The sequence below is a fragment of the Mirounga leonina genome, unplaced genomic scaffold (genome assembly GCF_011800145.1).
Source record: "Mirounga leonina isolate KUSES-001 unplaced genomic scaffold, KU_Mleo_1.0 Mir_197, whole genome shotgun sequence".
Taxonomy (NCBI): domain Eukaryota; kingdom Metazoa; phylum Chordata; class Mammalia; order Carnivora; family Phocidae; genus Mirounga; species Mirounga leonina.
In genome coordinates this window covers 14,584,156-14,608,253 of record NW_023270494.1, presented here as the reverse complement: position 1 = coordinate 14,608,253, position 24,098 = coordinate 14,584,156, and the positions used below count along the sequence as shown (strand labels likewise).

Below are 24,098 nucleotides of genomic sequence, written 5' to 3'. Positions count from 1 at the left end.
TCTTTTCCCCCAAATCAGTCATGTATGGGTCACTGAAATGTTGTATATAGTAAAAAAATAAAAGTGATTTTACGATATCTGAAAGTATTTCTCTTCTGTGTCATTTTGGAAAACTCTTATTAAGCCACGTGGTTGCATTTTGAGTACAGTTTCTAAGAAAAGAATGTTAAGCTGGTAGCGCGAACAACTAGCCCAGGGCAGGTGGTGCGTTAGCTCAGGGCAGCAGCCTGTTTGACCTGCCCTTAAAACTAAAGTTGAGACCTCCAGATAGAGGTCTGCAGCCTTCCAAATTGTAGACATGATGAGAAGGAATACAGCATCAGGCACCAAAGTGAAAAAAACTCATTCTTTTCAGACCTTAACCTGAGTCTGGGTTATGGATCAGGTATAAAAATAACCCTTGATTTCAAAACATACAAGGCAGTAGGGATACAGTGGTGAACAAAACAGTGTCCCTGCCTTCTACAAGCTTCTGGTCAACGAGGGAATCCAGAGCAAGTCAACAGGAAATCACAATTGTACCTTAACTCCCATAACAGGGAAAGCACAGGTCTTATGAAAACGCCTAACTCAGGATCAAGGGAGGCTTCCTGGGAGGAGACTGAAATACCTTGTTTGATCTTCAGAACAGCATCACCCCTGCCTTGCATCAAATGACCTCAGCCTCAATTTTTCCACTAAATACAATAGCCATTGCTCTCTCATCATGTGAGAAAATTACTCACTTTTCTGAATTCAGCACTTAGGGAAATAAGGAAGTGGGTTTAAAAGAAAAGAGTACAGAGCAGCCTAATCCAGGAATCTCCAGCCATTTTCAGTGTCTTGGGATCAGCTGCATCAGGTCTGTAGTTACCCCACAGAGCAAACCCCACCTCAAGGCCCTCATACCCTGAGGCACAGTGGAGGTGCCAGGGAGAGCCTAGAGGCTCCTGCCTTTGCTTCTCACTGCCACTTGGTGTCACTGTTGACAGTCCTACACAGGCCATAAAACCTCGTGCTTCCCCCGATCCAGGTTCCCGGGTCCGCTGCCATGGAGCTTTCAGGGAGGATAATTCGTTTCCTCGGGCTTGGTCTAGCTAGGGGTGATTCCTTGCATGAATTTCCAGGGTTACAGACCTCACTACTTTAGATTAGCCGTCTAGTAAGGCTCTTCGGATTTTGGTAGGCCTTTCCCTGTGTAGACTTGGAACATCTGTTCCCTCTCTTTCCTTCCCCAGGGATCCACACAACCAGGGGGCAGGCAGCCCCTCCTAGTGAATTCTTAAAGTACAAAGGATCTCATTACATCTCTTTTCCAGAATAATAAAGCTGGTCTCTGCCCATTCTTCTGAGGGTGGCTGCCTTGTCTTCAGGGAGCCCCACCCCTAAAAGGTTTGCATATACTCTTTTTCTGAACAATTAGCTCACACTTAACTGCAGCTACCCTGATTATCTTCAGGGAATGAGAGCTACCTTTAATACTCCATAAATTGATCCTCTTAAGAAAGTCAAGTTGACTTTCTGGTGTCTTTATAGACCTGAGAGAAACTAAGTTAATTCTTCAGTGGGGCCTTCTTACTATAGGGATAATAATACTAGTTACCTATTACAGGATTATAGTTGGAAAGAAATGACATAGTACTTATAAAAGACACTAGCATGGTGTTGTGCATGTGTACACAGTATCAGTTCTTACTACACTAATAATGCTGGTGCTAGTCATACCCGTAATCACCATAAACTCAAAGCAAGGGTCAGAAACCCATGGCAGCCAAGGAGGGCCATCAAAAGTCACATACCCCACGGACACCTTTCTCTTTTCCATTGTGTTCTCTCTTCTATTCCTTTCCCTTTTCCTTTCTCTACTTTTCCCCTTTTTTGTGCCCTACGATGTAGGACTACTAGTAGGATGACCAGTTGTACCAGTTTGCGCTGAGCTGAGGTGTTCTGAGATGCTAAAATTAGTCGTCTCATGCAGATGGGGAGGAGTTGATGACCCTAATATTGGTATTAGTTGAAGTATTTCTCATGTTTGCTGGGGCCTCCTGAATTAAAGCTGCGAGGCAAAGTGTCATGTTTGTTTGACCCAGATGACCAGGTCCTGTCATTCTGAGGACTTGTGAAGAAAGGGGAAAGTGTCAGTTTTGTTCTCAAATGTGTATAAAGTATCAAAACAATATATGTGTTTCAGCAATGCTGATGTGAGTGTTCACCTTAAAAATAAAACTGCCAGTTATATTAACAGCAAAAATAGGTTTATTGGAGAACAGCAGAGAATTGCAACCCAGGACAAGCAAGCTACATGTACCAAACCCTAGGCAAGTCTGTAGAACAGAGGAGAGGACCAGTTACTTTATAGAGGAAAGGGGGACGTTGGGAAGACTGTTCTAAACAAAAGGCCCATTGGAGTAGAGTGTGAGCTGGAAGTATGGTGGCTTCTCATTGGCTGGGCTGTTGCTGGGGGAGGAGAAAAGCCTTTCTTCCTCAGCGGTTGGTAAAGCAATATCCAGGTGCACGGTGTGTCTCCTGTTGGCTCTGCCATCGTCAGGTGGTAGGATATGAGCGCTCCCCCTGCCGGTCTCCCAGTTCCTTTCTAAACAAGATTTTCTTTGATTAGTTTTCACATTTCCCCTTTTTGATCAAGATCTTTCTTTGAAAGCATCACTGATCAAGAGTCAGGTTCTCCACATTTCATGGTTTTGTCCCTCAGTACCACGAAGGGCCTTCCCGGTTGTCATGTTCTAAGTTGGCGGGAAAGTGCCTAGCAGTTGGAAACCACTCAAGCCACATTTGAGTAACAAGGAAGGTTCAGAGGGAGAGCTCTCAGGTACTTCCCACCTGTCGTCCAGATTTATCAAGACTGTAAGCACTGGAGATCATCCCCAAGGGTTGAGCCAGCATCACCTTACTGGGTACATTGCTTTTAAAAGTCTGATAGGCAACAAAATACAAAACTCAAAATAATGATACAAAACAGAAAAAGTAACATTAACAATTCCACATCATATGATGGTTCTAAACCAGGACTCTAGGTCTGAAAGTAGCTAACTGAGAAATTTATTTGCACTTATTCAGACCTAGGGGAGAAAGGTTCTCCCTGTGAAGGCAAAGTCTCCACCTAAAGCAACCATGAAAGAGGAATCGTGGATTCTGCAAGAGCTCACGGAGAGAATTAACCCAGGGCGGTGGGGAAGAGACAGTGCAGGTAGAAGCATGGAGCAACAGCTGATGAACTTTTTGCAAAACAGCAAACTTTGAAAGCTGTTTAAAAACGGTATTGTTGGGGCGCCTGGGTGGCTCAGTTGGTTGGGTGACTGCCTTCGGCTCAGGTCATGATCCTGGAGTCCCGGGATCGAGTCCCGCATCGGGCTCCCTGCTCGGCGGGAAGTCTGCTTCTCCCTCTGACCCTCCCCCCTCTCATGCTCTCTGTCTCTCATTCTCTCTCTCTCAAATAAATAAATAAAATCTTTAAAAAAACAAAAAAACAAAAAACAGTATTGTTATCTCAAAAGAACTGTTTGAAACAAACGTGTTATTGATAATACAGCCTCTAAGGTTGCAAAGACCATGAAGTTCAGAGACCATGAATTTGGCTAAGAGTCTAAATTCAGTTAACAGTTCAGATGAAAGAAGCCTTTGTGAATTCTGAACCTTCTAATCCTTCAGAAAAAACAAGTGTAAGATTAATTTGTGCTGGGATCATCATGAGGCTGTTTCCAAAAGCCCATAATCAAAAGAGGTTTCCCCCTTTCGCACGGACTTAGAAAATGCAGACAAGGGCATCATCTTTCCACACACACAAAAAAGAAGCAACAGTGAGAAAAACGTCTACAGGCCTGCCCTGACATCTTGGAAAAGTGGTCCCATCAGATGCCACCTGCTTCGATTCTGGGCAATCTTACCTTCAGGTCACCAGAGGGCATGCAGGTCCAGTCAGGGTTTGGTGCTTTCTTTAGATGTGTCACGTGAATTCAAGAGGCTATGCTCTGGAGTTTGGTGGCATAAGGGTTGTTTAGAAGTTCCTGATAAAGTCTTTTCCAGCGAGGTTGAAGAGAGCCTTTCCGGAGGTGTCTTTTCCAACAGATGAAATAAATCTCTAGGTTGCAAGGTGTGAGGCTTAAGATTATCATCTCCCAGGAATGGACCATGAAAAGACAGCTGTACCAAAGCATGGTTATTTTAACGAAGCAGTTAGGCCCTTGCAATACTGAAGTGTATCTTCTTTTGTCAACTGGGGGTCAGCGGAGGCAGGGGCCAAGGGTATCGGACGTACTGGGACTACCTCAAACGGTGAGAGTCTACGAGTTCCAGGGTAGATCTGAGATTTAGGACTAACGGCAGTGCTTTTGGCCAGTGTATTTGAAGGATTTCTTAAAATTTTGCCAGTTGAGTCTTAACGGTGCCATTAGTCTGTTCAACGAACCCGGAGAACTCAGGATGGTATGCACAATGAAAAGTGCTGTGAAACCAGCAAATGGCACAGACTCGTTGGAGCACCTGACTGGCAAAATGGGTTCTCTGATCACTATGCAGCATGAGAGCGGTTCCCCAGGTAGGGATATTTTTTTCTAATGGAATTTTAGCCACAGAAGCAGCATTGGCCTGTCTACAAGAGAAAGCATCGTGCCAGTGAGAAACATACAAACCATGGCTAAAACATTTATATCCACGAGAAGGGGAAGCTGTATCAAATCCATTTGTACAAACAGGTTTCCCTGGATTATACTTTAGACAGGTGGGACAAGAGAGGAAGGTACTTTTTGTGACCTTGTTGATATTTCCCCACCAATATTGGTGCGTGAATGCTATTATTTCTCAGTGGACCAATGTTTAATGCATGTACAGCGCTAAGGAATGGAAAATTTAGAATTTCTGGTAGGGCTGGATTGTTATTTGGTCCAAACCAGAAGTCCCCCTTTTTATTGAGTCAACAATGACTAGATTTCCAATAGTGTTTTTCCCTCTCTGGGGCCAATTGTTCGGTATCTCTGGTCAATTTTTCCAAGTTATCATTTGGGAGAACATCACTTTGGAACATGACAGAGGTTTAGCTTTTTGTTTCCTTGGGAGCACTGTTTCTGGCAGAAATATAAGTGAAGTGGTTTACTTTGGCCTCCAGCGAGTTGAGTCTAGAATGCCCAGGACCCTTAGTAATAGCCAGAGCAGCCAGCAAAGTATGGCATCTAAAAATTTTTGGACATAGAAGCCATTTTTAATTTTATTCCCATTGGAGGTAAAGACACCTTGCTGTTTCCATAACATTCCAAAGTCATGAGCTACCCCCAAAGCATACCGCCTATCAGTGTAAATGGTAACGATTTTATCCTCAGCTAAGTTACAAGCTGGAGTAAGGCTGAATTGTAAAGGTAAAGCTCCTGTCTCAACGACTTCAAAAGGAATTGCTATAGCATACTCAGCACAATATTTACCATCCTTTAAATAAGAACCATCAGTAAGGGGCATCTGGGTGGCACAGTTGGTTAAGCGTCTGACTCATGATTTCAGCTCGGGTCATGATCTTGGTGTCGTGGGATCGAGCCCCACATCAGGCTCTGCACTTAGCATGGAGTCTACTTGGGACCTTCTCTCCCTCTCTCTCTGCCCCTGCCCTCCCCCCAACTTGTGCTCACGTGTACTTTCTCTCTCTGAAATAAATAAATCTTAAAAAAAAAAAAAAAGAAATATCAGTAAAGCATGAAAAATCTGCATTGGTTAGAGGTGTTTCCTGTATATTTCCATGGGGGAGGGTCAAAAGGTTATCTGTCAGTGTTAAGCAGTCGTGAGGGGTTTTGTCTGGGTCTAAATGTAGTCCTTGTTTCAAGATTAGATGCCCTAAGTATCGCATCTCAGTTTGAGCAAATGGCTTTTTTTTTTTTTTTTTTTTTGGAGACCTTATGTCCCTTTAAGGCCAAAATTTAACAGGTGGATGCTGTCTCCTGTGAAGAGGTTTGAGAAAGGGAGCAGAGAAGTAAATCATATACAAATTGTAACAAAATAGAGCCTGCAGAAAACTTTCTATCACCCAAATCAGCTTTTAAGGTTGGTGAAAAGTAAAAAGGACTGTGTATGCAACCCTGGAGCTTACTGTCCAGGTGCATTTCCATTCTTCCCAAGTGAAAACAAAAAGGCACTATCTTTATCAAACGGGATGGTAAAAATGCACTGCATAGATCAAATACAGTGAAAAATTTGCCTTCAGGGGCGCCTGGGTGGCTCAGTCTATTAAGCGGCTGTCTTCGGCTTAGGTCATGATCCCAGGGTCCTGGGATCGAGACCTGCGTCGGCTCCCTGCTCTGCGGAGAGCCTGTTTCTCCTTCTCCCTCTGCCCCCCCCCCCCCCCCCCGCTCTGCCTATCTGTACTCTCTCTCTGTCAAATAAATAAAATCTTAAAAAAAAAAATTTGCCTTCAGTGGGACTGGATGTCCGTAGCATATGGGGCTTAGGAACAACAGGTGCCAAGGGATAACAATGTTGTTATTGCTCAGAGGTCGGGGACAAACCCCCATCCTGAGTTGTGAGCTGAGGAGCTACTGGGGCTTCCTCACCGGTAAAACAGTGGTATTATAGGCACGAGTGCAGGGAATAATGAGGCTCCGAGCCTTGCAATCTTCTATTATAGCCTTGATGCCTTGAAGGGCTTCTTTATACGGTACCGATTCATTCTGAGAAGAGATTTTGAGGGATCTATTTGAATCCTGCTGGGAGGTGCACTGTGGATTCGGCCAGTATCACCTGCAGATGTTGCTCATAAAGAGGATGGTAGCTGGGCCGAGAGGAACAAACGATACGACTCTGCTGTGGTGAGTCTGATTTCTGCCACACCAAAGGCCAACACACTTTCAACAGCCCCGGTTCCACCAGGAGCAGTCTGGTTCCAAATGGGAGTCAGACCGAAGGGCAGCCCAATCCAAAAGGAACAGTTCGGTTCAGAACAAGAGTCAGACGGAAGGCCAAGCGAACACTCTCAGAAAAAAACGAGATCTGAAAACACATCCGGAATAAAGACTGGAGAGCTCAAACACAGAGCAGAGCTCAAAATCCAGGAGAAAACTTACCCTCAACGCCAAGGTCCTGGAGGAGTCCGTGCGCCCGGCTGGCTCTGCGGGTACCAGCGCCTGTTTGCTCCCCAGCCCCAGAATTGTTGGGGCGCTTCTCTGCATCCCACTCATGATCACTAAGGTTAACCTTAAAAACAAAATGCCAGTTATTTTACCAGCAAAAACGCGCTTATATGGGAATAACGAAGAATCACAATTTAGGGGAACTACGCTACCCCAAAACCATAGGCAAGTCCGCAGGGCAAAGGAGAGGACACCTTTTCTATAGAGGAAGGGGGGACGTTGGGGAGACTGTTGTAAACAAAAAGTCCATTGGAGTAAAGTGGGAGTTGGAAGTATGGGGGCTTCTCATTGGCTGAGTTGTGAGTGTCTCTCATTGGCTGGGCTGTTGCTGGGGCGGAGAAAAGTCTTGCCTCTAGTTGCCTGATAGTAAAGTGGTATCTGCAAGGTCCATCTCTTCCTGTTGGGTCTGCAATCGCCAAGTGGCAGGGCATGAGAGCTCCCCCTGCTGGCCTCCCCACTCCATTCTAAACTAGGTTTCTTTTTATTAATTTTCACAGAAATTCGGATTAGAGTAAATTTAGGTCATTTGAGGTTAGAGTAAATTTAAAAGATTACATGGAGTCCGAAAAACGTTATTCCAGGGGGGTTCAAGATTACCTGAGCTCTGGCTATTGAACTCTTTCTTCGGCAAATCTCACCAATCTCACCTTTGGGAAGATTTTTCATTAGAAATTTAAAAAATTTTTTTAAAGTTGTGGTAAAATATACATAACATAAAATTTACCATCTTAATCTTTTTTTTTTAAAAGCATTTTATTTTTAAATAATCTCTACACCCAACATGGGCCTCAAACTCACAACCCCGAGATCAAGAGTCCCATGCTCTACCGACTGAGCCAGACGGGCACCCCCCATCTTAACCATTTTAAGTACTTTTAAGTGTCAAGTACATTCACACTGTGCAACCGGTCTCCAGAACTCTTCATTTTGCAAAACTGATATTCCACCCATTCAACAACTCATTCCCTCTTCCCCCAGCCCTGGTAACCAACCATTCCACTTTCTTGTCTTCATCAATTTAACTACGCTAAGTACCTCATAGAGAGAAATCATACAATACTTGTCTTTTGTTACTGGCTTATTAGAACATTTTTAGAGGACTGTTTAGAATTAGAAACAGACAGAGCCACAACTGACCCAGGTCTTCATCGCCGGTGGACCCGGATATCTCATCTTTGTGGTCCCTAACTTACTGGTTCTCAACTTTGTTTGTACATTAGACTCACCTGGGGAGTTTTTAAAATGACTCCTTCCTGGATCCCTTCCAGACCAATGAAATCAGAACTGCAGAGAGTGGAGGCTACTGCCAGAGTTGTTTAGAAAACATTTCAGGGGGGCGCCTGGGTGGCTCAGTTGGTTAAGCGACTGCCTTCGGCTCAGGTCATGATCCTGGAGTCCCTGGATCGAGTCCCGCATCGGGCTTCCTGCTCCGCAGGGAGTCTGCTTCTTCCTCTCCCACTCCCCCTGCTTGTGTTCCCTCTCTCGCTGTGTCTTTCTCTGTCAAATAAATAAATAAAAATCTTAAAAAAAAAAAAAGAAAACATTTCAGGTGTTTCTAATTTGCAATGGAGCGTGGTCTCCACTGCTTAATTGAAAAGCTGAAAGGCAGAATAACATTGGTCAAATCAAAAAGTTTAGGGGAGATGGTCTTTAAGGTCTTTTTAGGCAGAATAACATTGGTCAAATCAAAAAGTTTAGGGGAGATGGTCTTTAAGGTCTTTTTAAATTCTAAAATTTTGCAAAATCAACCAGTATCTTTGAATTTCTCAACAAGCTTTGGTGGAGTGGATTCTGCTAAACCCAGAAGGAGCTGAGCGGATGCTCCCTGGCCTGTGGCTCCCCCTGCAGGCTACTGCTGTCATGACAAGCCCACTGTAGAACCCTCTCCCTAGCAGCTGTTAACACCGCTCCGAAGGCACACTTCTGCCACATTCATTCAACAAACACCGTACTTTTTAAAGAATGGTCACGTTTCCTTCTAAAACACTTATCCAAGCTAAGACATCCTTCTATTTATGCTCATTACCTCAACTTCTGAAGAATATGAACTTTCCAAATAATTCTAAGATCCAATGAGGGATAATACAGGAATATTGCTTTTCAGCTTAATGTAAGAAATACTTCTCTGAAACCAGAGCGGTGTAATAGAGCGAGCTGCCTTGCGAAATAGTAACTCCCTCATACTAGTGCTACACAGTGAGTGCTATCTCTAGGCGATGCTATGGAGTAAGACTCCTAAATTAGAATGAATTAGGATGACCCATGAGCCCCTTCTAACCCCCAAAGTCCATGATTTTAAGCCGGACACTAAAAGAATGATCTACGGCAGGCGAATGGTTTCTGAGCTAAGAAATGGAGCTCTGGGTTCTGATTATCCCAGCTCTCAACCACTCCCCAAGAACTTACTAAATGTCAAGTATCCAAAATGAATACAGGTGGGTCTTGTTTTAAAGAAAATTCATCACAGCATATACAAATTTGAACTTTGCAAGATTAATTAGGACACTGACTTTTGTATTATAAAAGAATCATCGATTCTGTAAAATCATGTTTGGATAATAGAGTTACTCTGAGCATCTAAGTATTGATTTATAGGTCACTACTTAGCGAAGGTGCTTGGGTGACCAAAGACTTCATTCTACAGTGTTAACCACTGCCCTTGTAAGTTTATGTGGAAATAAGAAAGAAACAATTGAGAAGCGATTAGCAAAACAGAATTTGATTTAATAACAAATATTTAAACATTCCATCAGAAAACACGGGACGCTCCAAAATTCAGTGCAAAAGAGCTGCAATTTCTTGAGGGCTGTAATGGGTCAAACACCTCGGAAACACCATTTTATCTAATCCTGACATTAGCCTTGCAAGGCGATATGTTATCATCTCATTTTATGGGTGAGGAAACTGGGTCCCGGAGAGGTTAAGTAATCTACTCATGAGCCTAAATTCAAGTCCAAATATTTCTGATTCTTTCCCTCACAAGTTATTCCAATCCACTGCCCTTAGAACAAATCACTCACTGACAACTCGAAGAGCAAATGCGTTTGGGTTCATTTTTGACCTTAAAAATGTTTGCGATATGGGCGCGCCTAGGTGGCTCATTGGGTTAAGCGTCCAACTCTTAGTTTCGGCTCAGGTCATGATCTCAGGGCCGTGAGATCGAGCCCCGCGTCAGGCTTCGGGCTCAGTGCCCAGTCCGCTTGAGAGCTTTCCCCCATCCTGTCTCTCTCTGTGCTCCTTCCCCCACTTTCGCTCTCTCTCTCTCTCTAAAATAAATAAAGAAGTACAATATTTTTTAAAATGTTTTCAATGTGAATTAGTCACCAATGTTTAAAAATCAGATTTCACGTGAAAGTCTGGATGTCCTGCGTGTCTTAAAAATCAGGAGGTTTGAAAGCCCTGCCCTGTGGTCCTGAATGGCGCCAAGGCCTGAGTTCTCCAGGTTACTCTGGCCCCCATGTTCTGGGTTGTACCCCGGATGAGGAAGCGGCGTGTCAGTCAGGACTTATCCCTTCACGCCCAGCCCTCCTTACTTTCCTAATTATCTACCTGGCACCTGCTGGTGCTGAATTTGCAACCCCGATTTAGTGTCTTTCCTCCACTTCCCTTGCGACCGTTCAGATCCCCAATATTCTGGGTCTGTTTGTCCCAAAGCCTTTTGCATCGTTCCTGTTTTCCAAAAGCAGGCGCGTCTAATGTGTACTTTCTGCACAAAAGTAATTCTGATCTCTCTCATTGTTTTCTCCCATGTTGGGGCATTTGGCTTCTGTACTCACTAGCTTGTCTTGCTTTCCACTTCTTCCCGCTCTTGGGGGCTAGATTTGGTGCTGTGGGGCCCATGGGGGAGGAAGGAACACCTCCAGAGACTTCATGGGGGTGCGCCTGACCTACGGCTGCCCAGAGAGCTGCGACCCGGGGCCTGGGCAGGGGACTTGATGAGCGACAGACAGGAGTGAGTGTGTCCGTTCCTTTCTAGCCCAGGAAGAATCGTGTCAGTTACCCTTCCCAGCAGATCCCACGGGATGCCCGCGGTGGTCTTCCCGGCCTGGCCCTCGCCCCGCATAACAGCATGAGACCTACTCAGATGCTGTGATGCAACTTTATTTTATTAGGAAAGCACAGTGGACAGGGAGTGGCCCTTTCCAGGGTGGGGGGAGGCTCAGGGGAGGGGGTGAAAGGGAGGCCCGGCCACTAAAAGGCACAGCTGCTTTCCACGAAGCGGCGGCACTTCATGACCCGCAGGTACGTCTCGGCCTTGTGCAGGTCCTTCTTGAAGCAGGAGAGCAGCCCGTAGTTCTTGAGCAGCGCGTCGTCACTGCGCAGGTTTGTGTCAAACTTGTCGTACGTTTGCTTCAGGATCTGCCCGGCCCGGGGGCTGCCGTCTTCCAGCTCCTGCAAAAGGCGGGGAGGGAGAGAGAGACGCAGGCCTCGGCCGCTGCTCCTCCCGGTCCCTGCGGGTGCGGCCCTCCCCTCCGGGCTCAGGGAAGGGAACGGAGGATTCACGGGGGGTGGGGGGACCGAGGAAGCGCTCTCAGGGGTCAAGGCCTGACTGCTGACTATAAAGGAAGGGGCACCGTCGCCCCTGGAAGCCCCCCACCCCTCGTCTGAGCCAGCGGGGCCACCAGGCCCAGCAGAGGGCGGGCACGGCCCCCCAGGAGGGGACCCAGGGCGCCATCCCCACCCGCATCAGCGCTTGGATGCCTTCCTCCAGGTCCTTCAGCTTCTCGTAGACTCGGTCCGAGGTGCCAAACACCAGGCTGTTGGTGAAGACCCTGCTGAGGAACTGCACGGGCCCGAGCCACGACTGGATGAGCAGCAGCGAGAAGCGGAGCAGCTCCATGTCCTGCGGGCGGAGGGGGCGGTGGGCGCACCGGCCTGGGGGCCTGGGGGCCTGGGGGCCTCCCGCTGCCACCCTGCCACCCTGCGCCCCTCCCGCCCCAGGGGCCCGACTCCTGTGGAGAGGAGGGGCCGCCTTCTTGGAAGGAGGGAGGCCCCTGCCCCTGGGCCGGCCCGCCCTGGCCTACTCACGGATCTCTGCTGGGCCTCGTCCTTGCCCGTGGGGGCCGGGATGGTCTCCGAGAAGCAGAAGGCGGCCTGCGCATTCTGGATGGAATACCTCTGGCCCTCGGGGATGTACGCACGCTCCTGCAACAAGGACACCCGCCCAGGGCCGCCCCACTGCTTGACTCGGAAGCCCCTCAGGCTGTGCTCAGCAGACAGCCTCTTCGCTTTGATGAAATCACCCTGAACTCCTCACCCCTTCCTGCACCCCCCCCAGCACCCATTCCTGGGACGCTTACAAACTCTTTGTAGGTGTCGGCGGCCAGCTGGTGCAGGTGCTGGGCCCGAAGCACGGCGTTGGCAAACAGGCTGGACAAGGGCATGGCCGGGAAGGCGCCCACCTCCTGAGGCCAGGGCAGGCAGAGCAGGGTGAAGGCCAGGAGCACAGAGTTCTGAGGGCCTACACAGGGACACACAGGGACACACAGGGACATAGAGGGCAAGGCTGGGGCCCAGATGGAGAGAGGCCTGTTTCTTCCCAGCCCTTCCCCTGCCCCCGCCTCAGGACTGAGAACATGTAACGCTTGGCCAAACGTCCGGGCACAGACCTCTGTGCTCCCCTGCAGCAGCCCCAGAGCCCAGGCTTAGCGCCCCCATCCATTGGCAGGGCCCCCGCCTCGCCCAGCCCGAGGGGACTTACCTACAGCCATCGCAGCCGGGTGAGCTGTCCACAGGACCTTGAGCGCTTTGGGGAGCTGGGTGCTGGGATCCTGGAATTGGTCCCTCGTGGGCCCTTTTTATACCCTGGTCCCTTCTCTCTCTCCCCCTCCGCCCCCCCTATTTTCTCTATACATTTATGCATCGGGCCACTGGCTGGTCTGTACTGATGGATAATTTAGAGCCTCCTCCCTCCTGTCCTGTTCCCGCTCTTCTTGGGGTCATGTCCCCCAGGCCTTCCCTGCCATCTTCCCCTCTCCGATGTCACCGGCCCTGCACACAGGGTCTCAGCTTGAGAGACCACCCAATCGGTCCTCATTTCAAGGGGGAGGTGGCAGGCGCGCTCTGCTCGGGTACCGTCATGGGGTGGTCCGCCCAGGTGAGGAGGACCCAAACCGGTCCCCCAAAGCGGGGCTGTGTCAGGTCGGCTGTGCTGGGAGGGCTGCGCCACCTTTCCTCGCCCTCTGTTCCCGATCCTCCGCCCCGCACGGCTCCCCTCTGTCCACCAGAGAGAATGTGTGTCTAGGGAAAGGGAGCCCAGAACAGCCATGGATCCTGAGGTTTCTGGGCACAATTCAGCCCCAGATTCCGCTTCTGCTGCTGTCACCATCCCCCACCCTTTCCTGCCATCCCACCACCTGGTCGGGCCTGAGGCAGCTGGTGCTGAACGCTGACCTCCAGGGGGCCCCAGCTCCACACTGTCCACTCCCCACCAACTCCCCCCCTTTTCCCTGATGTGGGGGCACCCCCAGGTGGCTGGGGCAAAGGACCCAAACTGGAGGCATCCCCCCTGCTCCTCGGACCTGCTACAGAGATGCAAACCAAGGAGAGAAGTGAAAAGACCCAGGCCCCAAGTGCTTCCCCCCGCCCCCCCAGCCCAGGCACCGCCAGACGATCTCAAGATTGGAAGAGGCCTTGAGGGCTTGGGTCTCGTCCCCAGCACTGGAACTCCGGGTACAGCACCCCCACAGATGCTCTCTCCAGTCACCCTAGTCTCCTCCCAGTCTTTCTTCCCCTTTAAATATTCGTACAGAGCTCGTCACGTTGTGACACGTTTGACCCCCACAACCATCTCGTGAAGGCAGTATTATTACTCCCCATTTTACAGAGGAGCTGACCGAGGCTCAGAGAGGCTTGCTCGCGCCAGCTACCTCGGCTGAAGCTGACCTCCAAAACCCTGCTCTTCCCCTGTTGATCATCCCAGACTCTTTCTCCCGAGCAGAGTGGGTGGGCCACTCGGTCATTTCATCTTCTAAATCCCCCTCAACACAGGGATTTTGTGTTGCCCCCTCATCACGAGGGTCCCTTTGCCTCATTTTGTCCTCCCCTACGAGGCAGACTTTTGTTCCTCATTTCCGAGGCGAGACTGGCCCAGAGACACAGGGTGCACGTCGGAGATCAGGTAGCCCTGCAAGGCGGGGGCCGGGAAGGCTTGGGTAGGACAGCCGCCCTCCAGCCTCCTGGTGCCCAGGCTTGGGGACATTGTGGCATCTGCAGGCCACCAGCAACAGATCACCCCCAGGGCTAAGAGCAGGAAAGAACACATTCCCCTCCGTGTAAACCTTCCACCCCTTGAGTCTGAGAACATTTAGCACTTGCCCTGTGGGAAAACAAACAAATGAACCAGCAAACCCTTCTAGAGGTCATTGGTTATGGTGTTGACAACCAACGTTGAAAAGTCACACCCTCGTGGTCCAGGACAGGAGTACTGGCGTCTTGCCACCTCCCACTTTTAGGATACAGCTTCCTTTTCTCCCATCATTCTGGAATCATTGCCCAACTGTGCCCTGATTCACTATCTGTTGGGGAAGGCACTGGACCCATGGAGCTGTTCCCCAGGGAGGGCTGAGGGAGGATCAGAGTGGGCTATCATTAAAGATGGAGGCCTGAGGAAAAGGGGAGCGTGGGGAAGACTTTCCTCTCTTCCCTGCAGCTCTACCACAGAGGAGGGGCCAGGAGCAAAATGGAGGAAGCTCTCTGAGGCCCACACAGCCTTCTACCTCCCCGCCCCCCTCTTTCCACCCTGTGGAGGAGGACTGATGTGGAACCCTTCATGACCAGTTCCTAGCTCATGGTGGGGGGACTTGTATGTGAACTGTGGACCACGGGTGAAGCGTCAGGCCTCCCCTAGGATTGAGGGTACAGGAGCCCAAGTTGGGGACTGCTTGAGAACCACGCAAGGTGAGCACAGGGGAAGTGTGGCTGAGGTTCCCCATAGGCAGGGTACTGCCAAGAACAGATGGAACTGGCCAGATCAGGGGAGGGGCTCTTCTCTCCTCACCAAACCCACTTCCACTGACCCCAGAACTAGATCGGCTCACGGGACTCTGGAGGTCCCTGAGGATACCCCTTTAGGGTTACCATGGTAGCAGCAAGAATGGAAGGGTGTGGAGGTAGACTTGGGATTTTCCCTCTGGTGCTGGCGAGTCATCCACCCTTTCTTGGGGCACCAAAGGGCCAGACCCCTGGCTTCTCCAGGTTCAGAGATTGTCAAACCATGGCCTCCGTATGGTGGCCGGTAGGAAGAGGCTGTGATTAGCATCTCTGGGGTCAGCCTCAAAAGACTCGAGATGAATTGCCCCTCATCTTGGAATCCATGAAGTTCAGTGTGTTTGGAAGCCCTTCATATTTTCAGATTTGAAATCTGGGGTTTTCTGTACCTATTGTGGAAGCTCATGGATCTGCTCTTGATCAGAAAGTGGCCTCTTTCAGGCTTCAGGAACCCCTCTGAGGTTCAATCCGCGGGGTTTGGGGCCGACTTATTTTGGAGTCGTACTTACCACAGCCCTAGGGCCAGCCTCAGAGAGACTGGTAACCGTTCTTCCCACTTCCCCCACCTTGGTCATTTGAGGCTCACATTTCCCACCACGAACTCTGTGCTGTCTTCCTTGAGGCCTGAGGGGTCTCAGCTTCCTCAGGCCCCAGGATTATCCCTGGGATGTAACTCCGCCTCCCCTTTGCTTCCAGTAGGAGTCCGAGCACCACGTCAATCATCCAGCACTGGGTCAAGGTCTCTAGAGAATGTTATGTGGGGGTTCCCAAAGGCTTCGTCAGGGGAGGTGGGGAAGGAGATCAACATTTCTGAGTGCCCACCACGTGCGAGGCTCCGTCCCGGCTGATTGGGGTGGGAGGCCCATTTCAGAGGAGGACACTCAGACTCAAAGAAATAAAGTAGTTTGCCCACAGTCTCTTGGCTCCTAAGTGATAGCTGCCCAAGGCCCCCATCTTCCCACCACATGGAACTCTTTAGAACCCTCATCCGGGAAAGACAGTGGCGCTGTTGGGCATGGACAGAACTTTCCTCAGCACAAAGCTAGCAGAGGAGGGTCAAATCCCCACTCAGATGTTCAGTGAAGCTGGGGGGAATTGAACGGAAGGAGCTTCACCCCAGAATGAGGTCCACGGACACCAAGAAAAGCTGCAGAAAAAACAACCCGATGTAACCCTATTTAATGAACCAAATCACATCATCCTTCACATGTGAATTGCACGTTTCAGTGTGCATCATGTTTTCACTTCCTTTATCTCTTTGGACCCTTGGGTTTGCCACAGGGCTCAAGCAGGGAGGAAGGGCCTTGGAGGGCTTGGGGGTGGGGGGTAGCATAGGGGTAGGCACTCCTGTGGGTTGATAAGGGTGTTGTTTACCCTGGCTGAGAATCTCTGAACCATCTACAAGTGCATAACAGCCTCCATAACTGGACCTATTAATTTCCACTTTGGGGATTATTCCCCAGGGAGACAGTCCCATGGATAAAGAAGTAGTGAGGGGCACCTGGGTGGCTCAGTCGGTTGGGTGGCTGCCTTCGGCTCAGGTCATGATCCTGGGGTCCTGGGATTGAGACCCCCGTCAGTGGGGCTTCCCTCTCAGCGAGGAGTCTGCTTCTCCCTCTGCCCCTCCTCCTGCTCTCTGTCTCTCTCTTTCTCTCTCAAATAAATAAATAAATAAAATCTTTAAAAAAAAGAAAAAGAAAAAGAAGTAGTGAGTACCCAGGTGTGTCCAGCAGCTGTGGGAAGTCTGGGGTGCTTTTCTGATTGGTGCCCTTTATTGGAAATCACCTCTGACTCCTTTTACCTAATTCTGTGCTTATTTATGGACATTTTATGCCCCTTGTGGGACTGTAAACCCTTCGAGGCTGGATTCAAGCCTTTCATCGATTCATTCATTCACTCATTCTCTTTTTCATGCATTAACTGGTTCTAGAAGTAGTCATTGCTCTTTCTACGTGCCGGATATCGTACCCGGCAGATGGGCATACCCAGATGAAAAAGACACCATCTTTTCTCTGCTGGAGCTTACGGTCTACGGGGAAGAGAGACAAGAGCAAACAAATACATAATGGCAAAATATACAAGGAAATTTCACGTTGCCAAAAATGCCATGAAAGAAACAGCTAAGATAGAGAGGTGAGAGCAAAGCCTTGGAAGAGTGGGGGACAGACAGCAGGCCCAGTCCCAGAGCCAGGAACTCAACCAGCACGTGCTAGGTGGGGTGAGCAAATGCGAGGACGATGCCAAGGGAAGAACTCAAATACCCACCCACCCGGAAATGATAAGGTAGGCCACCTCGTGTCTCCATGTCCTTCTCAGAGAATGAATTTAAAATGAGAAGTACCCCCCAAAAAACCATAAAAAGTACAAGATCTTGCGATACACGGCACTACGTGCATGAAAAAAATTTAAATGAAAAAAAAAAATAGACAAGGCAGTATGCAGATGCTGATCACAAATATTCTACACGGACTCATGACTTGCAGAACCTGAGCCCTAAGCGGGACCTCCCGAGGTGTCTGGCACCGCCCCCCTCCCCCCTGCTTTCACCACCAGAGAAAGTGGTGTTCAGTTGGAGAGAAAGAGGTCTTTATTTATTTTTTTTTAATTTAAGAAACGCACTAGGATCCATCTAAATGTACTTTAACAAACTACACTTTGAACTCAGGATTGAACGCTAGTTAATCTTTGTGTGCTGTGGAGTCATCTAAGTTTCTAGGTAGAGGCTTTGGACTTGGAGAGGTCGCTGAGGTATCCCAAGTAGAAGGTGTGGTTTTTTTTTTTTGTTTGCAGCTGAGTCACCGGCAGATTCTGAGGGTGCCGGAACCAGGAGCACCGTGGAGAGCCGGACTCACCCAGGAATTTCACAGATGTGGGCTCTGAATCCGGCCCTGAGGGTCATCTAAAGAGCAGAACGCTCGCAGACAGAACTGGGAATCCCAAACCCTGTGTTCCAAGAGGGCCTTTTGCGGCCCCTTCGCAGAAGACTCAGACACCTGCTAAGGGACAAACACTACCTACCAGTGACACCCACACAGTGGCAGCTTTTGACATTTTGTTTTGTTTTTCTGTCACCTCTGATTCTGCTGGAAAAAACACCCAAACCCTCAGGTCAGAGAGCACCCCAGGCCTGGCAGCACCTGCATCGAAGGGGCCGGAAGTCAAGCTAGAACAAAGAAGGAACCAGCCTATGCTTACAGCAGGGCCCCGAGGGACCCGGTTGGATTCCCCCAGTGGGCAGTGGGGCATGTGCCCACCAAGGCACCTCAGGGCTGTGTTCTGTGGAAGGGGAGGCCTGGGGGAGTTGGCCAGAGCGGGACCCCTAGAAGGATGGCCCCGTGGCGCGAACTCCAGCCAGGCTGGGACTCGTGTCCTTGTGTGTTGGGACTTGGGAACAATGGGAAATGTTTGCAGATGGCCAGTGTTGTCCCAGGATTCTCTCCTCCCTGGTTCTCCTCCTTCTTTACTTCCTCCTCAATGTCTCCATGCTGCAGAGTCCTCCGAGGGAGGCAGAGGCGAGGTACCGGGAAGAATGCTGGGTTTGGCATCAGCAGGCGTCCAATCCCCCAGAAGCTATGACTTTGACCCATTGTTATCTTCCTGAGCCTTGATTTGCTCATTTATCAAATGGGGATGATGCTGCCCCCTTCCAGGGTTATGCTGGGGCTTATGCAAGATTATGTACATGAATATGGGGCTGTTCGATACAGTTTTATTGGCATTTCAGAGGTGCTCAATATGTAAGTATTTTAGGGGCCCAATAAAAGATTTTGGTTCATGTTCTGTATCCTGATTTTGGTGGGGGGGGTATATAAATCTGCACATGTGCTAAAATTCATCAGACTGTATACTGAAAGAAAACAAAGTCAATGTTACTGTATGGCAAAAAAAGAAAAAGAACAGCATCTGGTTCAACTCCCTTCCCTCAGACAAGTTTTTATGATTCCCATTCTACAGATAAAGCAACTGAGACCTGAGACTTTCATCACCCCCACCAGCATCACGCAGTTTCATCGGCATTGCCTCAGTCAGTTCTGGGGGCCAGGGGCCCCTAATATAGATAGGACAATAACCAGAGCATAAGCCCCTAAAACAGAAAAACAAAAACAAAAACAAAGGAAAAAAAAAGACAAACAGACCAGGGAGGGCTTCTACATCATGACCATGAGGGCAAATACCCTCTAGGGGTGTCCAGGGTAGGAGGCAGGGCTTGCGGCTCAAGTAAGTCTCGGCCAACAGCACTGCGAAGCGCTAGGAAAACTCAGTGATCCAAAAGTATTAGTCTTTTGGTAAAGCCAGGGCTTCTCTAGACTCAGGGCAGCCCCAGGTCAGGGGAGACCCTGCTGGGGGGAGAAGTGAAGACACCCTCCCACCCCCAGCCCGGCTGCTAGGGTCCCTGGCGGAGGTAGGAGGACAGAATTAGCGCCACTATGCAAAGCAGCAGGAGAGGAAGGGCTCCAGCTCAGTGGAGGCAGATGCCAAAACAAACCAGTTTCCTCAGGGCCACCCGGAGGCCACGGAGGCCACGGAGGGAGCGGGCCCTGCCTGGCCTGCCCAGCCTGGCTCCCGGTGAGCGCCACTGAGCCACGCACACATGGACTGTTGGAAACCCCAGGCGCAGGAAGCTTAGCCCCCTGCCCCACCCCACCTGCTGGTCCAGCGGGGATGCTGGTAACAACTGGTGGCTGTTCTTACTGGTCCCCACACGCTGGTCTTGCTTCTCCAGTTAAATTGGCCCTTCCCTGGGGGCAGGGATTTCTCTGGCCTGAATCTAGAGCATGAGTGGCAAAGAGGTGTTTCAGGGCGCCCCCCCCCCCCCAAGGTCCATAGGAAGTGGAGCGAGGCCTGGCTTTGCACACGGAGGTTCATTGCCCTTAAGCTCCCAGCTGGGAACTGCTCCTGTCCCTCCTGCAGCCGGCACACTGGGGCCTAATTTGTAGGGCCCTAGGGATCATTTTGTGGGGATGTTGGGGCTCTAGGGGGCCTCCAATGTGGTGCTGGGAAAGGCTGAAGGGAGTCACCTAAGGACCCCCAAACTTCACCACCGCAAAGCCTCCTTCTTTAGGAATCTCTTTCTTGCTTGGCTCTGGGTCAGGCATGGTGGGGAGTAGTTTAACTGGAGACAAAGGCCAGCATGGGCAGCACAAGGCAGGAATGGGGCTTGGGCAGGGACTGGGGATATTTGGGAGGGCTTCTTGCAGATGGAGGGCCTTCAGGGACAGAAGGATTGGGAATGGGTGGGCAAGGGCAAGCTCCTTCAAGGCTGAGACCCCTGCCCTACAGAGCAGGACCCAAGTACTGCTTGTGGGCTAAAGGGAATGCAGGATGAAGGCTTCCTGCTAAAAAGGGCTACCAGCCTTTCTCTGATCTGGGCCCAGCCAGGGAAAACCCGAAGGGCGTAACCACAGATCCCAGCCAGGCTTTCAGAGAGAAGCCCTAGTGAGCCCAGGAGAAGCCCATGAGATCCATGGCAGTGATCCTCTCCCACACCCTCCGGGCCCACAGAGGTCCAAACATTTGTGCCCAGAGAGATACTCTGACCCACCCCATACCCATAGATGTCACAAGCCTGTGTGTGGTTTCTCGACACACTGTTTATTCCATGGGAGAATGGGATCAAGGCTAGGAGCCCCCTGGGGTGGGAGAGGATGAGAGAGGGTGGGAGAGGGTGGAAGAGGGTGGGAGAGGGTGGGAGAGGCATGTAGCCCTCTGCGGCCCATCTGTGGCCAAGTGGGATGGACCACGGCTTTTCCCGGGCTCTGCAGGAAGCTGGTCTGCTTGAGTCCCTTTGCAGGTTCCAGACAAGCCTCTGCCTTCCCCGTCCCGAACATGGGCTGGATCCCCACATAGCACCCCCAGAAGTCTGGGTCCAGTCTATCCCCAGAGAAGTCCCCACTCCAAATCACTGCCCTGCCCTGCAGCCCTTCCACTCCAGTCTCTGCGCCAAGAGCTGGGGACCAGGGGCCGGGGGGGGCGGCAGGCAGATGTGGAGGGCCAGCTTCAGAGGCTGACCGAGGTCCAGGGAAGTGGGGATGAGCTGGGAGCTGGAGGCGGCTCTCACACAGCCAATGAGGGCCCGGCTGGCTGGGCCCAGGGGCATGGGGAGGGCCGGCCCCTCACTCTTGACCTGGGTGCTCCCCGACTGACCACTTCACCTCTCCTGTCCGCAGAGTCACTATGTCCTCATAGGTGGCCGTCTGGTCGATGTTCAGGCCCTGGAGACACGGGATGGCGCTCAGGCCTTGGCTCCTCTCTGACCACACCAGCGGATAGCCGCCGACCACCCCACAGCCCTCAGCGCTGTGGGGCCCCCCTCTTCCTTACCTCGTAGGTGTGATCTTCATCCATCCCAGCCTTGCTGTCATCCTGGCGGGGCAGGGGATGGAGAGCAGAGTGTTAGCTCCCGCCACCCCATCCACTGCTGGGCCAGGCTGGGGAGCGCCGGGGAGACTGGGCCGGGGAGAGGGATTGGGGGCAAGGGGTCAGGCGTCAGGGGGTGAGGAGCACTCAGAACAACTGAATGGATGAAGGAGAGACTGCATAGGTGAGTCAATGGGTGGGCTCTGGGGCCGGGGAGATGGAGACCCTGCCCCCATCTGGCCTGCCCCATGGCCGCCTCGCTGGCTGCCGCGGTCACCTTGTCCAACAGCAGGAAGATGGGCACGATGATGAAAAGGATGATGAGCAGGGTCTGGATCATGATGATGCCATCTTTTAGTGTGTTCCTTCGCTTCAGCTGTGCCAAGGTGCTTAACCCTGTGGGGAGGCGGCGAGGGGCGGTGAGGCTGGGGGCCCCCTCCGGGCCTGCGCCCCTCCGGACCTCCTCAGCGGCTCTCCTGGGCCATCTACGGCCGCGGCCACCTTCACAGTGTGGCCCCCCCCTCAGGCGGCAAGCTGGGCCGGGTGGGGTGCAGATGGCTCTACAAAGGCTCCGTGGCCCCGTCACCCTTGCCCCCCAGCCCGGCTGGAAGGCAGGTCCCAAACCCACCCATGACTCGCAGCTCAGTCCCGCAGCCCTTGCTGAGGGACCCCTCCGGGCACTTCTGTTGGCAGAAGTAGATGCCGTTGTCCTGGAACTGGATGCCTTTGATGGTGAGGGTGAAGATGGAGCCGTTCTGGCTCTGTAGGATGCGGCCCTCGTCCAGCAGCGGCTTGGGCTCCAACTCCATCTTCTGCTTCCAGAGCCAGCTCACGGTTCCCAACTCCTTTGTGTGGCACCTGATTTCCACTGTGGCGCCCCTTTTCCGGGCTATGAAGCGTGGGTTCTGCCAGATGCTGGAGCAAGCGCTTCCTGTGGGCGCCAAGGCCGGGATCAGCATCCCGCGGAGCATCTTCCTGACTGCCTGCCCCGCCGTGGGCCCCTCCCCTCGTGCCGCTACCCCAGCTCTGCCCCCTTCGTCTGTCCTTGCTCCTGGGCATGGGACAGTCATGAGGCAGAGGTGTGTGGGAGCTGAGCCCCATGAGTGGCCGCAGGCCAAACCACTGTGTCCCGCCCCTTGCCGACTGCCCCCACCCCAACATTTGATTTTCCTGTAAAAGGCCTCTGGAACCTTCCAATTCCTTTCCATGCCCATACAGCAGCGTGATCTAGGCCTCACCCACTGGGGCCTCTGCCCATAGGGCAGCCTCCCACCTGGCCTGGTGCTCCCACTTTTTGATTCCTAAACCTTCTTTCTCAGCTTGGCGAGCTCTTCCCACCCACCTGCTCCAAGAAGCCCCCTTCCTGCATCGTTCCCAGCATTCCCAGTGAGAGACCCCTGGGAATCTCTGAGGCCCTGTGGCCTGTCGGAGCCCCTAGGGTTACAGGCTCCTTCCGAGGCTGAGTCTGACCCAGCTAGACAGACCCAGCCTGAGTCCTCGGTGCAATTCCCTCTGGCTTCCCCCCTCCCACCCCGGGTTGAGCCACACCCCTTAGTTGCTGGGACTGGAGCGCTTATGTCTAATGAGGGTGACAGCTGGCAGGAGGGGTGCTGGGGGGGGGCCTCGGAACCAGGCCTCTGAGATGGAGACCCTAAGGTAGCCTAGAGATGGGTGTCCTGGCTGGGGACATCCGGGGGAACAAGAGCACAGGGGCCACCATGGGACAGCCCCTGGGACCAGGACCAGCATTGGACACACACATACTTGCCCCCAGAAGGGGCAGGGGAAGTTGCTGACCTTTGGGATCCGGGTGCTTGTCTTCTGTTTTGGCTGCAGGCACACCTGCTGGGTGGGAGGAAGTAGGCGGGACTGGGCCAGGGCTCTCCACTGGAAACTGGCTGCCCCACCCCTGCGGCCCCTACATTCCTAGACCCACTTCCTCCTCCAGGGACATCAAGGTCAAGAGACCTCAGCCCTCCCTGGCACTGCTCTGGAGAGACTGGAGTGGGGAAGAGTCACCAGAAATCCACCTCCCAGTCCCCCTCCTGCCTTGGGCCTGTCGGCTGGCCTTGAGCAGACACCGGGATGAGATGGGAGGAAGGTCACAACTGTCTTCCAGACCAGGGGACCATTTCTGGAACATGCACATCCCAGGGTCTGGTTGGGGGCAGCCTCTCTCCCGTGTCCCCCGCCCCCCCCACCACACACACACACACACACACACACACACACATAGCCCCCGAGGGACTGGGGTAAACCATACTCCTTTCTTCCGTCCCCGTCCTAGACACCAGCCCCTCGCCCCCAGCTCAGCCGGACACCCTCTAAGCAGAAGAGGGGCCGGGGCCCCACAGCCCAGAGCTACTGAGCGGGGTGACACCCACAGACCCAGGCCCCAGGGCGGTCCGAGGGAGACAGGAGGCAGAAAGTGGGAGAGACAGAAGGCGGGGGCTGGAGAGAGGGGGACACAGAACAGAAAGGCCGAACAGCCCCCGGGGGTGGGGTGGGGGCCCGCTTCAGGGGGGCGGCGTACCTGAAAGTAGCAACAGCACCAGCCAGGTGCCAGGCGCAGGGCGCAGCAGCCCGGCCATGCTCACCGCTCCGTCCTGGACCCCAAGCTGGTGGCTAGGACAGAGGCTCCTGGGGGGAAAC

At 51.8% G+C, this 24,098-nt stretch overlaps 2 protein-coding genes across 3 annotated transcripts; both read right to left on the bottom strand.

Moving 5' to 3' along the window:
• Nucleotides 1–11,190: 11,190 nt before the first annotated feature.
• LOC118024458 (somatotropin) lies at nucleotides 11,191–12,858 on the bottom strand. The gene is made up of 5 exons (XM_035026405.1): nucleotides 12,802–12,858; nucleotides 12,401–12,561; nucleotides 12,129–12,245; nucleotides 11,782–11,943; nucleotides 11,191–11,492 (listed from the first exon to the last, which is right to left on the bottom strand). The coding sequence occupies exons 1-5, from the start codon at nucleotides 12,809–12,811 to the stop codon at nucleotides 11,292–11,294; spliced, it is 651 nt and encodes a 216-aa protein (XP_034882296.1). The 5' UTR covers nucleotides 12,812–12,858; the 3' UTR covers nucleotides 11,191–11,291.
• Nucleotides 12,859–20,715: 7,857 nt separating this feature from the next.
• Nucleotides 20,716–24,098, bottom strand: CD79B (CD79b molecule). Of its 2 annotated transcripts, none has more exons than XM_035026403.1 (6): nucleotides 23,980–24,098; nucleotides 23,244–23,291; nucleotides 22,075–22,377; nucleotides 21,724–21,842; nucleotides 21,411–21,452; nucleotides 20,716–21,301 (listed from the first exon to the last, which is right to left on the bottom strand). In XM_035026403.1, the coding sequence occupies exons 1-6, from the start codon at nucleotides 24,035–24,037 to the stop codon at nucleotides 21,203–21,205; spliced, it is 669 nt and encodes a 222-aa protein (XP_034882294.1). In that variant the 5' UTR covers nucleotides 24,038–24,098; the 3' UTR covers nucleotides 20,716–21,202. The 2 variants fall into 2 exon arrangements, with proteins under 2 accessions (XP_034882294.1, XP_034882295.1); XM_035026404.1 differs by having other exon boundaries at nucleotides 23,244–23,288; nucleotides 23,980–24,082.